The 16,587-nt window shown below is 33.4% G+C and overlaps 2 protein-coding genes and 1 pseudogene across 2 annotated transcripts; 1 reads left to right on the top strand and 2 right to left on the bottom strand.

The window, feature by feature from the left end:
* Nucleotides 1-1,562: 1,562 nt before the first annotated feature.
* On the bottom strand, nucleotides 1,563-6,593 carry LOC116142015 (DCN1-like protein 2). Its single transcript, XM_031427471.1, has 11 exons — nucleotides 6,386-6,593; nucleotides 6,066-6,127; nucleotides 5,277-5,413; nucleotides 4,677-4,735; nucleotides 4,505-4,528; nucleotides 3,930-4,012; nucleotides 3,772-3,836; nucleotides 3,508-3,557; nucleotides 2,683-2,784; nucleotides 2,393-2,452; nucleotides 1,563-1,903 (listed from the first exon to the last, which is right to left on the bottom strand). The coding sequence occupies exons 1-11, from the start codon at nucleotides 6,386-6,388 to the stop codon at nucleotides 1,796-1,798; spliced, it is 753 nt and encodes a 250-aa protein (XP_031283331.1). The 5' UTR covers nucleotides 6,389-6,593; the 3' UTR covers nucleotides 1,563-1,795.
* Nucleotides 6,594-7,808: 1,215 nt separating this feature from the next.
* Nucleotides 7,809-9,049, bottom strand: LOC116142053 (zinc finger MYM-type protein 1-like). The gene is made up of 2 exons (XM_031427508.1): nucleotides 8,710-9,049; nucleotides 7,809-8,599 (listed from the first exon to the last, which is right to left on the bottom strand). Exons 1-2 carry the CDS (start codon nucleotides 9,047-9,049, stop codon nucleotides 7,809-7,811), a joined length of 1,131 nt encoding a protein of 376 aa, XP_031283368.1.
* Nucleotides 9,050-11,739: 2,690 nt separating this feature from the next.
* LOC116142014 lies at nucleotides 11,740-13,490 on the top strand (annotated as a pseudogene).
* Nucleotides 13,491-16,587: the final 3,097 nt, after the last annotated feature.

Raw genomic sequence — 16,587 nt, 5'->3', positions numbered from 1 at the left:
TTATAATCAATTCTCTTATCATTTCAACTTTCACCATACTCTTTTCTCAGCTTCTAATTATATATTACAATACAATTGTGATTGAAATTCACTACAAAGTGATTATAAGACTGCCAAATTTTGCAGTGACATTCGTTAACGATGATCACATAAACATAATTAAGTTGTAGTATGCAGATCGAATTAATATGGCTAAATATGAAATTACTTGCAGAAGGAATATAAGTTTGAACAAGCCACAAGTCAAGAAAAAAAATAGTAGCTAGTATTATTGATTTTGATTCATCAGTTACAAAACTAGCTAGCTAGTCTATCTTATTTATATGGAGGAGGAAGTTTGTAATTAACCAATTTCACTTCTGAAGCTTCTAATGATACCCCTTCTGGAGGTGGGGCAGGAGCATTGTAACGCACATGATGATGATGATGATGATGATGATGAGGCGACCACTCTGGAGATTTCGCAGGCTGATCTCTGCCCTCTAAACCAAACATTGCTGATTCTTCATCTACACCTTCGGTTGTGATTAAACTTTGTTTTGTAGGGAAATCTCCAAATGAGGGGTGGTGGTGTATACGGTGGATAATCTCCACATGCAGTGTCTTTTGAGACCCCTTGCACATTTGCCCTTAGAGAAACCCTCAGATATGCATGCTTTTTCACATTGATGTTTCCTGCTGATGCATACGCCTTTGAATGATTCGCCATCTTCCATGTGTTTGCTTTGCACCACCTTTTTCAAATTTTCAGGAACGTGCTCATGGATAATACTCTTCAAAATGAGATTAAAATTAGTTGTTCTTACCAGAAAGCAAGAAGATGAATGAGAAGAACTTCTTTCTTTCCATGGTTAAGACTAAATTTGACAGTGCCAATAAGCACTGGTTGATGGCTTGTGACATGCAAGAGGCCCACTATTTACAGGCATACATTATCTATATTATTATTAATATACATAAAATGAAGGTAAATTAAAGTCATTTACAGTTATGTTACAAGGGGCTATATCTCTTCATGGAGATCAGCTCTAGATTAATAAACATACTTTGACATGATAATTATGGATATATAATTAACAATAATACTATTTCTTTTTTTTTTTTTCATATCACTTTGTATGAAATTTTTTATAAGATTTCTTTGTAAGTGTACCATTGCTCTACAATTTATTTATTAGGAGGTCTAGGATCATTTGAATCTGAAACCATATTATGGTTTATAGTTATATGATAATCTGAAAGCATTTTTCTAATATTAATTTACCAAATACGGCTTTAATATATAACAACATATCCCATCTTTTATTAACCATCTCCCTCAGGATTTTTCCGCGCTTAAAAACATATATTTTTTGAAAATACAAATTGACTATCGTTAATCTTTCATTAACCAGCCTTAGTGGCTGTTGGATTTGCAAGTCCTGTTCCTGTTGGAATAGATATGAAGCCTAAAGCAAAAACTTGGAAGGGCTTCAACGCTTGTTGCCAAAAATGACAAAGTATTAAAGAGCTGAAAATAATGAAATAACATAGCATGAGGGAAAGAGAAGAGAAGGCTCGTCTTTTATTCCACAAGAAAATGCATATACCATATCAACAATCCCATTGGCTGGGAAAGTTGTGTACCAATTGTCAATACAGAATAAAGGTCTTGAACTAGAAGACATTTTTCGGGTTAATTAGTTTTTTTTTTTCCAAAACAAACATGAACTGATTTCACAGGGCAGCACAACTACAATCACACTAAAGAAAGATGATCTCGCTTCATTGCAATATTCACCAGAGCAGTAGTTCATCATCGCGATTGTGAGATACCATTTTCATTCAAGTATTCAACGAATTCATCAATCAGATAAGGCCAGGCGCCTTCGGCGTCATAATTTGATAACTCAGGGTCCACCGTCTGAATAACAAGAACAAATTATGATTGATATCAGTCATATCACAGACCAAAAGTAAAGGATAGAATTTTAGAATTCTTGCCAATGATGCATTAGCGATGCATTAGCAAGACTGATGCATTAGCGATGCATATGATTCGGTTTAAAATTAGAAAATGATAGGTGGAAAGAAGAACAAAACTTTCTAAAAGCATTTATATACATAAAATTAAAGCTAAGATTCTCTGGTCCTACTGGAAAAGGAACAAAAAAGGGAAGAAAAAATAGAAGGCTAAGATATTCATATTCTTTAATCTAATCTGTAGGGAATGTACAGGGAAAAAAAAGGGTCTTCCTTTTATTTTATTTTTTTTCAAACTTGCCCATAAGTGTTTCAAATTTAATATTTATTATTTACTATCAATCATGCTCATGCTAGTTCGTAACTGTTCAATGACTGTGGTGAGAAAAATAACACATCAAGCAGGCATGTGATTCAAACTTCATCTTACCCGTGCAAATTCCAATAGTTGAGCCCATGTGTCCCGGGAGATTGCTTTATTATGCTTAGCCTGATCAATTGCATCAAAATGGAAACATACATCAAATAGAATTACTAATAGACGCACCCATAAAAGATAACAGAAGCAAAATTACAGAGATAATGACAATAGTCCCATAAATCTTCGATAATTCAACATGAGAATCTTCATTAATATTTACAAGTATATAGAACTATAAACAAAACCATACAAGATGATAAGACATGAATAGTCGCACAAATCACATCATTACAACCTACCTGTAAGAACTGGCACCAATGATCAACCAATGCCCACTGCTTCTCCGCAAACAGTAATTGCCACATTCCGATTGCAGTATCCAGTGCCAAAGACTTCTGACCCTGAAATTGAAAATAAAAAAAATCAGTTCATGAACTTAGAAAACCATAAATTAGAGCAAAATGAATATTTAAAGCATAACTATAATAGCAACACAATTGATTTATAATTGTCTAGAAATGTTAAAGTAGCACATGAGACTGAAACATAACTGTTTCTACAGCTGAGTTGATTACACTATTAACTTAAGCATACAGAGGAGCCGTAAATGCATCTGTTTTAAGTCTAAAAATAAGATTCATGTCTGTCATGAATATTGAACATTTGCAAATCCAACCAGAATCAAAATGAAAGCAGAAAAATGACTTCCCTCGCATAATGGTGTCTTTTATAAGACTCAAGTTTCTCAGTGAAACTAATTAAAAAAAAAAAAAGAGCTAAATAAGGGCAATAATCACCAGAGTACATCACCAAAAGAATATTATAAATTCTTGAAGTTTTTGGACATATTTAAAGATAAACAGTTGGAGAGGCTTCAGGTTGCCATTGTTATAGAAAATTGAAGCAAACCAGTCAGTGAAAACATTACAGGTGATCCTAGCTCTTCTTTAAGTTTATGTCAAGGGATCATGAGCCATAATACCCAGAACCTTACATCATGTGCTACATGAAATACTAGCTTCAGTGCCAGATTGAAGTAACTTTTAAAAAATGATAGATGAACATTTAAAGGGTCATTAATCAGAATATTTACAAGTTCAAGTCCTTATGGAAGGCTTAAATACCTTTTCTTTTGCCCAGCTAAACGCGAAGTTGTATATCTCACGGAATTTTTCTGTACAATCATAAGAAGAAATATTACTTCAACAAGAATATGTAAGTACTATCTATCCACAACCATAAAGAAAAGTTAAAAGGATCTGTTTGGCAAGATATCATATCTTTCTACAAATATACCAAATCTAGAATCAATTGCCACAAAAAGTGACACTTTCAAATTTATTATCAATATTTAGGTAAATACCAAAAATATACACAAGATCACATACGTTCATCTTTCAGTTCTGAACGCATATATGGTATCCTTTCATGGAACTTATCCAGAGAATCTATCCTGCCACCAAAACAGAAAGCCTTCAATAAAGTTGCACCATGAAGCTTCCAACCTTACAATCTGTTAACAACCAGAAAGAACATAAAAGATTACCCTAGTGCTTGTAATCCACCTATGAACTCTTGCTTGGAGAATTCACACATTGTTGCAGCCTTCATGTGCCATGAAACAACTAACTGAAACAACAATAATAGCTAACATTAACAACAATACTCAGCAAAGCAATAAGCGTATCTACATAAATTTCATCAGGTTGACAGCATATAAACCAAAATTCACAGGAATATAAACAAAACTAGATTGTTTGTAATGCTCACTTTTAAAGGCTAACTTATACCATCACTAATTTTTTTTCAATGTAAATTAAACTTCCAGTCGCCTATCCTTTTTCCCCACAAGACAACCTTTCAACTCTTTCAACCACCAAAACATTCATAGATATAACAATCACTGCAGTAAACCTAAGGGCGAAAAAGGTTGCATTAAACTTCCAATCAGATATTCAATTGTAATTTATAGAGGTTGCATCTCAAAGGCATTATTTCTTATAAAAACGAGTTTTCAGATCTGGAAGTATCAATAATTTTCTCCCAAAAAATTCAAAAATGAAAACAAAAAACTATGCATGTCTAGTAAAAACAGAATATATAATAAACTTATATACATACCATAACTATATCTTGAGGATCCACCTGCAAGAAAACAACGGCTTAAAGGTCAAATGTCTTGTCAAAAATAATTCATTATAGCTACCATTCATACAGAGTACCGGGCTCAGAATTATAATACTCAAAACCACAACAATCAAATAAATGAATAACTAGTAAACAAAATAGATACCTGAAGGTCGTTGCAAAGAAGTGTTATACCATCAACCATAATCATATCAGCATATGGATCTGCAGAGACATTTCAAAATCAAAATTTTTGAATATCCAATGATTCATAGGTCTTTCAATATTTCAGCAAGAACCAAAATAAACCAGTCAAAAAATCAGTACTCACTGACCAAGACCCCATTAAAGGTTAGTCTAGCACACATAGAAGTATGAGAATAGAATAATACAAATAAATGTCTTCAAATCATTAATAAACAAAGACATCTGAGCTCATCAAACTGAGAAGAGAAGAAAATTCATGAACCTCCTCAGAAGAAATTGAGATATCATGTCATAGAAGATTCTTAATTTCACCAAATCTAAACCAACAACATCAAGATTCAAATCAATCTGGAAAACTTTTTCAACTTTGAACAAAAGATTCACCATTGGCAATCATGTTGAGACCTTGACTTTCCTAAATTCTATAGAGTTCACATTCTGTAGCATGCCCGTGAATTTCAAGGAACTCAACCACGTTCCCAGAAAAGAAAAAAGCAACTAACTGAGTGCAAAATAGATGAAAAAAAAAAAAAAAAGCTAGTTAGATGGTTAAGCTTGCCTTTGTATCTGTTATAAAGTTCCTCCAAATGTCTGCTATCAGTTACTGTTTTTACTTGAGGTTGGCTGTAGAATACATCAAATGCTCCTTCAAGATTCCAATCACTGGCCTTCAAAGCCTGATATGCAACTTTTTCACTGCATTATGAAAAAGGAAAAAAAATTAAATAAATAATGTGCAAAATGTCAAATGAAGACAAACAAGGCCATCCTGCATGATTAATGCAAGCAAAGAACTATTATGTTCATTCTCTCTATCATCAAGACATAATCTACCCAAATTCCATTATAATTTTTTTGTGTGCACCCACAATTTTACTTGCTTTGGAGGAGGGCTTAATGCCCTCTTCTCTCTCCCTCACCCCTTCTTACAGTAGAGGTGACGTTTTGGGAAGATTTTTTTAAGAGATAAGAAAATGAGTGAGTAGGCAGTTTCTAAGCAGCACTTACGTGAAAATCGACATCCATGCAACATATATTCAAAGTACGCTGCTGCTAATTCATTTGCATTACCAAATCAGAGTTCACATACGAGAACAAAAGGTTCTCAAATTTAGAACCGACAACATATCCAATCTTATACCAACGATTCTTACATTTCAACATTTCTGCAGCTCATTTTCAAGCCAATAAAACTTAAAATCAGGAGAAAAATACTCAAAGTTTTCGACAACATAGTAATCTAGTACCAAAACACATACCTCGTCCACAATCATTGAATTATCATCCACTGTACAAAATAAACAAAAGCAGTAAAATCACATCAACAAATGATCTGAAAAGAAATTACCTCGCTCCGGTTATAGTCACAAACTGCTGGAGCTTGTCACGGTTGCTTCTATTTAACTTATGCTGCAAATAAATCCATATTAACATACGAATACAAACACATAAATACAACTTACATTTCACACATCAAAATCCCATCAACCCGAGAACAAGATTTATATCAACACCAAAGATAAAAACCAATAACAGATTGAAAATTTAGCAACAAAGCAGCAAAGTTTAACCCTAAAAGCTGAAAACGTAATAAACCCAGGTGGTGAATTCAAGTAAAAAAAAAAAAATGTTATCTCCAATTCAAGTGAATGTAAAAGAGGAACTAACCATGTTTTCAGTAGTTTCAAAAGCGACCCTTTTGCCTTTGGAATCAATTTTGCAGTGGGAAAGTTGATGGATGAATTGACTGAGTGAGTGAGAGAGAGAGAGGCAGATAGAGATAGAGAGAGAAACTCTAGGGCTTGGCCACCTCCTCCTTGGCTCTCTGTATCTGGCTCTCTCTCTTTTTACACTCCTTTTTTTCTTTCGTTCTTTGTTACTCTGTTTTAGTTTTAGTTTTAGTTTAGTTTTTGGCGTTTTTTTACGTTTTCGTTTTATCTGTTTTTGTTTTTTCTATTTTGTAAGTCGTAAAATATTTCACTTCTGGTTGAGATTTCTTTATCCATTATTAAATATAGAATTCAATTCGCCCCCTGAATTTGAAAGAAACCCACAATTTATTCAAATTAATATTTAATTTTTTATATGAATATATGATATCATTATATGACGAGTAATGCTATATTTACACTACATAATTTTTATTACATCATGATGTGATATATGTCACAACCACACAAATTCTATTATAATATTAAAAATTCAAAATAATTAAAAATTTGTGTGGTTGTAACATATGTCACATCATGATGTAATGAATATGGTGTAAACGTAGTATTACTCATATATGATACGAGGATAATATCATATGTTAAGAGTTTTTTTTTTTTTTTTTTTTTTAAGTTGGGTCTTCGAGTCAGCTAGCACGCAGTTCGACTAATCTTTTGAATCATTGAAGTTAACAACCGAATAAACCTTTTAGTGGTCACTCTTATTAAGAAGAAAAATCGAATTCAAAACCTTTTGAGTTAGAGTATCTCCAAAAGACTATATGACTCAAACTCTTTATTATAAAGAGTCTATCTATAAAAACAAGAGTCTAATAGACTCTTTATCTTTAAAATATAAATTAGAGAGTGAGTTTGACTCTCTACATTTAGATGGTCAAATTTGACTCTCTATCCTAATTTTAATTAATAAACTACAAGTTCTTATATATTTTATTTATTAATTTTCTCTCCCACTAAGTCTCTTTCTTAAAAATAAAGAGCATCTTCATTAAATTTAAAGAGTCTATTGGATTTGAATAAAAATTGTATTCTTTATATTTAAAAATTAATGAAGATGTTCTTTATTTATATGAAATATGCTCTTTAAAATAAAGAACACTATTGGAGACGCTTTTGCATAGAGGCGGATCCAAGAATTTCTGTTCGGGTGTGCTAAATGAAAACTAATTATACATAACCTTCATATTCTGTCTTTCTAGTCAAAATTTTCACAAAAAGAAAAAAAAAGTTTACATTTACTATTGTCGTCGGCGGGGTTTCATATTGAGGAATCGTTGCATCACCATCTCCTTATCAACACTATCAAATAAATCTTTCTCAACATATGGAATTAGGCTATCATTCAAGAATTGATCTCCCATCTAATTGCGTAAATGAGTCTTCACAATTTTCATAGCAAAAAATGCCCTTTCTACACTTGCACTTACAACTTGTAAGGTTAAAGCCAATGTGATGAGCAAAGATACCAATGAGTAAATAAGATGCTTCTTCTTTTCAACTATTTTCTGAACAACACTGGTAATATCATTTAGTTCTGAAAAATAACTATCCAAGCGCATATCATCAATGTAACTATCAAGTTGAAGTTCAAGTGCCTTAAGATCAGTAGAAGAAAATTCAAGTGGATAAAATTGAGCCAAACGAACTAATTTTCCCTTATCAAATGCTTGAAAGCAATCACTTGGATTTAGGGAGGCCATGCAAATAAGTGATTCTGTATTACCTTCATTAAAACGACTGTTAAGCTCTAATAGTTGCAAATCTATTATGGCATAGAACAACTCGACACGATAATGAAATAAATTTGTTATCTCTTGAACATTACGCCGCGATCTCCCTCGTGCAACAAATTTCTCTTCCATATTTGGCACATTTATATTATGAACAATGCAAAAATGAGAATCTTCATCAAGTAAATTATCCCATCCATTATTTCTTATCAACAATAATCTTCTTTTCGACAAGTGAACCAAAGACATAGCATTTATAATATCTTGATCCTTCCTTTGCAATGCTTGTGAAAGTTCAAATGTGATTCCCAAAATGTTTTTCATCATGTGCAGGTTAAAAGCAAAATCAAAAGAAGTCATATAATCCACCAAATCACCTGCTTCAACTCTATTATCAGAATTTTTAGTAAGATCCTCAAGCACTTCAATAACAAATGAAAACAAATTAATCAAGCTCAATAAAGTCCCATAATGTGAACCCCACCGTGTTTCCCCTGGCCGTTTAAAACTAGTATCTTGATTAAGGGCTTGCCTGTTGAAAGCTCACCACTTTCAATAGCTTTTTTCACCTTCAAAGCTTGTTTCTCATTAAGAAGATCCCGACATCTCAGTGACCATCCGACAATATTTATCACACAAGAAACTTTCAAAAAAAGTCTCTCAATATTTGTATCCTTTTTTGCCACAGCTACAAGTGCTAGTTGAAGTTGGTGAGCAAAACAATGAACATGGAAGGCATATTCATTATCTTTCAATATAAGTGTTTTTAACTCATTAAACCGACCTCGCATATTACTTGCACCATAATAACCTTGTCCACGTAATCTTGATATGCTCAAATTGTATTTAGAGAACAATGTTTCGATTCCCATCTTTAGTGACAAAACAGTTGTATCTGTGACATGCATAATGCTCAATAGACACTCAACAAATCATCCTCTTTTATTTACATAAAGTAAGATAATTGTTATCTGCTCTTTGTTGGATCCATCATTAGCTTCTTGAACTAATATAGAAAAAAAACATCTCCAAGATCACTAATTAGTTTGTTGATGGTTTCAACTGCAAATGCTTATGTTTTTTTGGATACTTGGAGCAATCAATTTATCATGTCCAAAAGCATTCTCCATGGCTACTAATCTATATTCTTCATTTTGCTCAACTGTATAGTGTAAAAGTTCAAGAAAGATTCCCCGATTCATTGAATTATTAGACTCATCATGGCCACGAAAAGACAATCCTTGCCGAAGAAGAAGCCGACTAGCAGAAATTGATCATTTCAACCGAATATGATAATCTTCTCGCTGTTGGTCAGATTTCTTATTAATAATTGTACTCACATGCTGCTTTTGGTTAATCAAAGCTTGACAATTTTTCAAAGCTTGGTTATGATAGCTGTTAGGACCTCCAATATGATATTAAAAATTTTCAAGTCTCTTCCAATTGCGAAACCCAACAAGAACAAAAGAATCACCGCCACTTTGCTCACCTTTATCTGGTTTGAAAAGATAACAAAATAAACAATATGCAGCATCATTCTCAACACTATATTCCAACCAGTAAGGATATTTGTCAAACCAAGAACGTTGGAAACTCCGTTCATGATCACCAGATTTTGATTTGGGAAACTTATGGTTGCGAGGTTGACAAGGACACTTTTGTAAATAACGTATTCTGACTTGGTCTCGAACATTAGGATGATAAAAAGTAATTCTTGGTCGAAATCCAGGATCAAAAGAAAGATTTTCCAAGTCAACTTCGAAGCAATTTTTCTTTGAAGAAGGTTGGTTTTCATTATCATTGACACTAGAACAAAGTTGAGATATCTCAACAATTGACTTTCTTTTAAAATATTTTTCCATATCTAAATACAAAAAAATAAAATTATATAAATGCAAAGAAATAAATTAACTCATGAATTGAATTCTATAATAACTATGGAAATTCTAAATTTTCTAACTTAAAGTCTTAAAAGACTTGAACAATATATAAAAATAAAAGCCTCCTTGGTTCTATCTATATTTCTATTTCTATTATCTATATATTATTTTTCTTCTAAATTTTGGGACCACAAAACAATCATTTACCTATCACAAAATATTGGAATTTAAAAATTTCTCCTTTTTTCCTAAAAGTTTTCTCAATAAAAAATTTAATGTACAATGTTATTATGCTAATACATACTACACAAATAAAAGAAAAGGATTATAAAAAAAAAAAAAGTACTAACTAGAGAGAAAATAGCTGATTAAATTTTGTTGAAGTCTGAAATATGAAGAATTAGTGAGAACAGTAAAGGAACTGTGCAAAGACTCGAGGGACTGTCGGACTGAGGGTTTGCAAATTGTAACAGTAGAGTAAGGTTTTGCTTTTACAAATTTTATTAAAAAATTGACGGTGGGCGGTGGGCCAAGTCTTTTAGTATTAAAATAGAGAGTGGGTCAAGACTTTTTAGTCTTAAATTTGAGAGTTTGCCACATTTTTAATATTTAAAAATAAAAATTAAGAGTAGGCCAAAGTTAAACCAAATAGAATAACATGTTTAATTTTCTTTTTTCTTTTTTCAAATTGAGGCCCACCCTTAACACACTTGGGATCCGTCCCTGCTTTTATACACTTAAAAGTTTTTATCATCTTATCCGACCACTCAAAGATGGTTCAAATATTAGAGTTATGATCCACTAATTTATTTATTATTTAATTGGGTATAATGATTTGTATTCATATCTTTTCATAGTATAGAATAATTTTTGTTTGTTATATATATATATAATTAGAAAAGCCTAGATGCTTCTGACTCAGAAATTGGTCAATTGGATTGTAGGAATTGAATTCAACTTGTTTATAATAATATATTTGTTGGACCATTTTCGGGCCAATACAACATAAGCCTCATCCAGAAACAATGCGCTAAAAAAAAACCAACAAATGTATAGATAATCACAATGCAATAGAATAAAATTCAATATAATCCAATATTAAGAAAAAGTAGCAATGACATCCTCTATTAAAAAAAGTAATATGTATACGATTAATCACGATTTATCACATGGAAGAAGCAGGGTATAGAATGATGTCTCATTCTTTCTATATGTTATATGAGAATGGCACAACACTTGTAAAATGTTGGAAAATAGTTGGTAGTGTGAACAAAGAAATGTGATGGTAATATTCCTGAAGTAGGATTCCTTCCCCACTTGACCAAATCTAAATTTAATAACATTATATTCTCTTTAATAAGGCATGAGTTTGATGATGTTTACTTCGGTTAACTACTCCAGTTTCAATTTTTGATTTTATATAAAAAAAAAAAAAAAAAAAAAAGCAACCTTGAATAGAAGTATAACATATCAGCATCCAATTGATTCGCTTCAAAACCAACATTCTCCATGCTTTCTCACTGAATCTTTTCTTTTCTTTCTTCACCTCAGTTGGAGCGTTGGATTTCCAATTGTCATTCTCTATTTGTTCATTTTCTAAGTTTTGAGCATTATATAACAGCTGCAGCTCTTCCTTCTACTGCAAGAAATTGATCAATCTGCTTCATGTGTTGGGAGTAAACATGGCGAACAATCTTCGAACAGATTCATCCGATTACCGGACAGAGCTTCTGTCTCCTGCACCTGATGGAGACAACGTTGTCGAATCAATGGAACCCTCGTGGAGACTTAACATAAATAAGTTTCACGTTCCTGAGAAACATGTTGACTCTAGTTTTGGTTTCGGTCACTTTGTTAGAACCCTAAGTCAGTCCTTAATTTATTATATTGTATTTTACATGTTCATAGCCTTAATTTGCAGAGTTATTTTGATACTGAATTGGGTTCTTTTTTCTTAGGGAGACGAAGGAAAATTGCGGAATATTACAAAGGCAAGAGAAGCTTCTTAGGGCTACAATGAAGTTGACACATTCACTGAATTGGGAATTTTGCCTGAAGTTTTAACTGAGGTTTGTTCTGCAGAATCTTAAGTTTCAAATCAGCTTTCATGAAACAATGGAATCACTTGGTGTTTCAAGTGCATTCTTGTAAATCATTTGAATGTTTTCTGATACAAGAGCTCTCTGTTTCAGGATGAAATGAAGCAGATTGCAAGGAGTGAAAGGGTGGCAATTTATGCATCAAATGTAGCAAACTTGGTGCTTTTCTGGCAAAGTTTATGCTTCTGTTGAGAGTAGATCATTGGCAGTCATAGCATCCACTTTGGACTCCCTTTTGGATCTTTTGTCAGGATTCATTTTGTGGTTCACTGCTTATGCAATGAAGAATCCCAATCACCACAAGTACCCTATTGGCAAGAACAGGATGCAACCTGTGGTAAGCTTTTCCACTAAAATTAATGACAAAGCAGAAACGCTAAAAGATAAAAGAAAAACTGACACGTACCCTTAGAATGTAAAATCCGTGATACCTTTTTTGACATCAAACAACGAAATTGACTCAAACTTGTCCTACTTTTCAGGGAATTGTTGTTTTTGCATCAGTAATGGCAACTCTCGGACTGCAAATTTTGTTCGAATCAGGTCGAGAACTCCTCATAAAGGTGTGCACAATAGTTGTCTTGATAAGTTTAGGGAACATAGTCACTTGCAATTAGCCTGCTCTACAATCAAGCTTATAATGTTGTTTGTTAACTTTGTGTAGGCTCAGCCTGATAGGGATCCTGAGAAAGAAAAGGATGATTGGGATTATGGTGTCAGTCACAGTAGTAAAATTTGTGCTAATGATGTACTGCCGTAGATTCAAAAATGACATTGTCAGGGCCTATGCTCAAGACCATTTTTTTCGATGTCATTACTAACTCCATCGGTCTTGCAGCAGCCATGTTAGCCATCCAATTCTACTGGTGGATCGATCCTGTCGGTGCCATCCTAGTAAGTTAAAATCCGAAATTCCTATCAGAACGTTCACACCTGAAAATATATTCGAATGAAACTGATATGATATTCATTATTGTAATGCGCGCAGATTGCTTTATATACAATGGAAACTGGGCAAACACAGTGATGGAAAACGTGTGGTCATTGATTGCGAGGACAGCTTCAGCAGAGTTTAAGGCAAAGCTAACATATTTGATATGGAATCACCATGAGGATATCAGCCACATTGAGACAGTGAGAGCTTACACATTTGGGAGCAACTATTTTGTGGAAGTTGATATAGTTTTACCAGGAGAAATGACCCTCCATGAAGCACATAATATTGAGAGACTCTACAGGAGAAGCTTGAGAAATTTCCTGAAGTGGAGAGAGCTTTTGTTCATGTTGATTTTAATACTACTCATCAGCTTGAGCACAAGCAGAAACCTGCATAACCCTCCAAGAAAATAGCATATCTAAACTGAGATAATTATTCAATTTGAAGTTATTTAATCAGTATAATCTTTGTAAAACCGAAAAAGAGATTAAGATTATTGTTTACTTTATTGTAAGGTGTGAAATTATTTTTGCTATTAGTATGCTAAGATATAATAAGAGATTCTTTCTTTACATAAATATAATTAATTTTTTCACCTTTATATAAAAATATACCTGAGTTGACTCTTACGAGAGTTAATTTATATATGCAAGAGTTAACCCATCCATGGGTAGCTCAGATGGTTAAGACGAATTGGACGTCTCAGATTTGATTCCCTATCTGAGTATACCCGTTTAAGTGGAGGGTCGTGGCATGATGGTAGGTTATTGCGCTAGTCTCCCTCAAGGATTAGTCAAGGTGCACTGGGTCATAGCGTGGCCGTGGGTTGTTGTATATATTCCAAGTTTTTCATGGATGTTTAGACTTTTCTAAAGTACCAACTATTGGTTGTGGGTGATCAGGTGGATTTCTTTTGGTTGAATAAGCAATTAGTGTATGACTAGAAACCCAATTGGGCAAGCAACAAAATGTGTGAGATGAGCAGTTGTTTATCTATCTCGCTTTAGGGATATATATAAATAAAGTACAGATATCTTTATATCTAAAAATCATATAGTGCTGAAGATAATAATATAGAAATAATAAGTGAAATATTTGCACTAGTTAGTCCTAATCTTGATTAATTAAATCAGAGTGGGTGAGCATGATTGTTGTTGCATTCATGAGCGTGCGGAGCAGCCACCCATTAATAAACCCTAGTGGATATACCTTTAAAAGTGCCTTTGATGAGTGACCTTTCTATCTTTCCACTCAAACATAATTAATTATAATATGCGGCCGTTTGGATCGGGTGTGAAATTTTTTAACGTGGGTAATATTTGTTTAATTGAGTAAATAACCGTATTTGGCATTTTTGTACAAAACATTTCGGGAAAATAAGATGATAAACAGTGCCAAAAGGGGGTAAATTGCAGGGAATAATATTACATTTTTTTGGGGGGGGGGGGGGGGGGGGGGGGGGGTGGGGGGTGGGGGGTGGGGGGGGTGGGGGGGTTATCAAAACATTCCTCTGGTAATCATAATTTTTGTCCATCTTGCTTCTAAACAGTGGATTATGTGGACGAAAATATCCTTTGGTTATTAATATTACAAAATAGCCAATTTGCATAAACAACGTATTTGTCCCTCAGTTTTTTGATTTTTGAACGAAACTACCTTGCTTTTTATCATTTTTTTTTAAGAATGCCACGAAGATTGATGTACCCATATATCCCAGTTATTAAAACATTCCTCTGGTAATCATAATTTATGTCCAATCTTGCTTCTAAACGTGGATTATGCAGACGAAAATATCCTTTGGTTTATTAATATTACAAAATAGCCAATTTGCATAACAAACGTATTTGTCCTCAGTTTTTGATTTTCCGAACGAAACTACCTTGCTTTTTATCATTTTTTTTAAGAAATGCCACGAAGATTGATGTACCCATATATCCTCAGTTATTAAAACATTCTCTGGTAATCATAATTTATGTCCAATCGTGCTTCTAAACATGGGATTATGCGGACGAAAATATCCTTTGGTTTATTAATAACTACAAAATAGCCAATTTGCACAAACAACATATTTGTCCTCAGTTTTTTGATTTTCCGAACGAAACTACCTTGCTTTTTATCATTTTTTTAAGAAATGCCACGAATATTGATGTACACCATATTATCCTCAGATATTTGCATATTGTGACCAATATGCCCTTGAACTTCATTAAAACTACAGTATAAAAGAAAAAAATTCACAATCGTACAGCCACGATTTCCTTCTCTGCGCTAAAACTTGTTCGTTGACGCTGGAGTCTTCTTCTCGTCGATCTCGTTCGCCAATTTGTTAATCTGATCACTATTTCCGATAAGTCCTTTGCCCTCTTTCCTGTGTATGTTACGTGATTTGTTTGGATTGCAATGCATAACCCTAACTTGTCCATTTTGCCTCTGTCATTGGTCCACCATGTCCATCGCAGTAATGTCGGGTCTTTGTCGCCAATTGTTTGCTCCCGACAGCACTCTAATCACGGTTATCGATAAGTTTGTTTTCTCTTTATGGTGTAAGAAGATTATTAAATTGAGAGAGTTGGTTAGTTTCGCTTTAGAGAGCGTAATATTGCCGTGGAATAACTGATTTGATGCCAAAATTACATGAAAATAGTTTGAAATGGCAATAGGGTTTAGGGTTTAATGTCGTGAATTGTTGCATTTGAGTTAGGGTTCCTTTGTTTTTTCTATTTAAGATTTGGCTGAGTGTGTTCATTTTTATGTGTGTTAGGGCTGAAATTGCTAAAATTGTGTGTATGAACTGCATTTTTGATTACTGTTAAATGTGATTTGTTTGGATTGCAATTTCAAACCCTAACTTCTTCATTTTGCCTCTGTCGTTGGTCCAACATCTACGCCGTAGCAACCTTTGCTCTTTGTCGCCATTTGTTTGCTCCCAACAGCACTCCAATCGCGATTTTTGGTAAGTTCCTCGCCTCCTTATGCTGTAAGAAGATTATTAAATTGAGAGGGTTGGTCTGTGTCGCTTTATAGACGGTAATATTATCGTGGAATAACTGATTTGATGCTAAAATGATATGAAAATAGTTCGAAATGGCAATAGGTTGCTGATTTAATGTCGTTATTTGTTGTGTTGCATTTAGGGTTGCTTTGTTTTTGTATTTTATGTTTGGCTGGGTGTGTTTTTTTTTTTTTTTTTTTTTATGTGTGTTAAGGCTGAAATTGTATGTATAGACTACATTTTGAGTTACTGTTATGGTTGCAATGGTGGCTGGAATTTCATGTGTTTATGGTTGCATTTTTTGTCAATCTGTGCATGTAATGTTGCTTGAAATACTATGTATATATGGTCAATTGACTTGGCAAGGTAATTGAAATGCTGAAATTGATTTATTGTTGGAATTTTGTGTGCATTCGGTAATTATTTGAATAACATTGTGGTTGGAACTTTGGCATGTCTGGGTTACTTGTGTTTTGGGTGATATTGCTTTTCTTTGGAATAT

This window comes from Pistacia vera, unplaced genomic scaffold (assembly GCF_008641045.1).
Source record: "Pistacia vera cultivar Batoury unplaced genomic scaffold, PisVer_v2 Contig404, whole genome shotgun sequence".
NCBI classification, from domain to species: Eukaryota; Viridiplantae; Streptophyta; class Magnoliopsida; order Sapindales; family Anacardiaceae; genus Pistacia; species Pistacia vera.
Note: the sequence above shows the minus strand (reverse complement) of the source record. Positions and strands in the feature narration are given on the sequence as shown.

Bases quoted from the DNA above. Each gene is read 5' to 3' on its own strand.
- LOC116142015 (XM_031427471.1), bottom strand. The intron at 4,736-5,276 runs GCAAGCTTAACC...ATGTCTCTGCAG, and splicing joins ACTTTATAACAGATACAAAG to ATCCATATGCTGATATGATT. The intron at 2,785-3,507 runs GTATTTAAGCCT...TTTCAATTTCAG, and splicing joins TTAGCTGGGCAAAAGAAAAG to GGTCAGAAGTCTTTGGCACT.
- LOC116142053 (XM_031427508.1), bottom strand. From the start codon at position 9,049: ATGGGAATCGAAACATTGTTCTCTAAATACAATTTGAGCATATCAAGA. The intron at 8,600-8,709 runs GCAAGCCCTTAA...TTGTTATTGAAG, and splicing joins AAGTGGTGAGCTTTCAACAG to TGCTTGAGGATCTTACTAAA.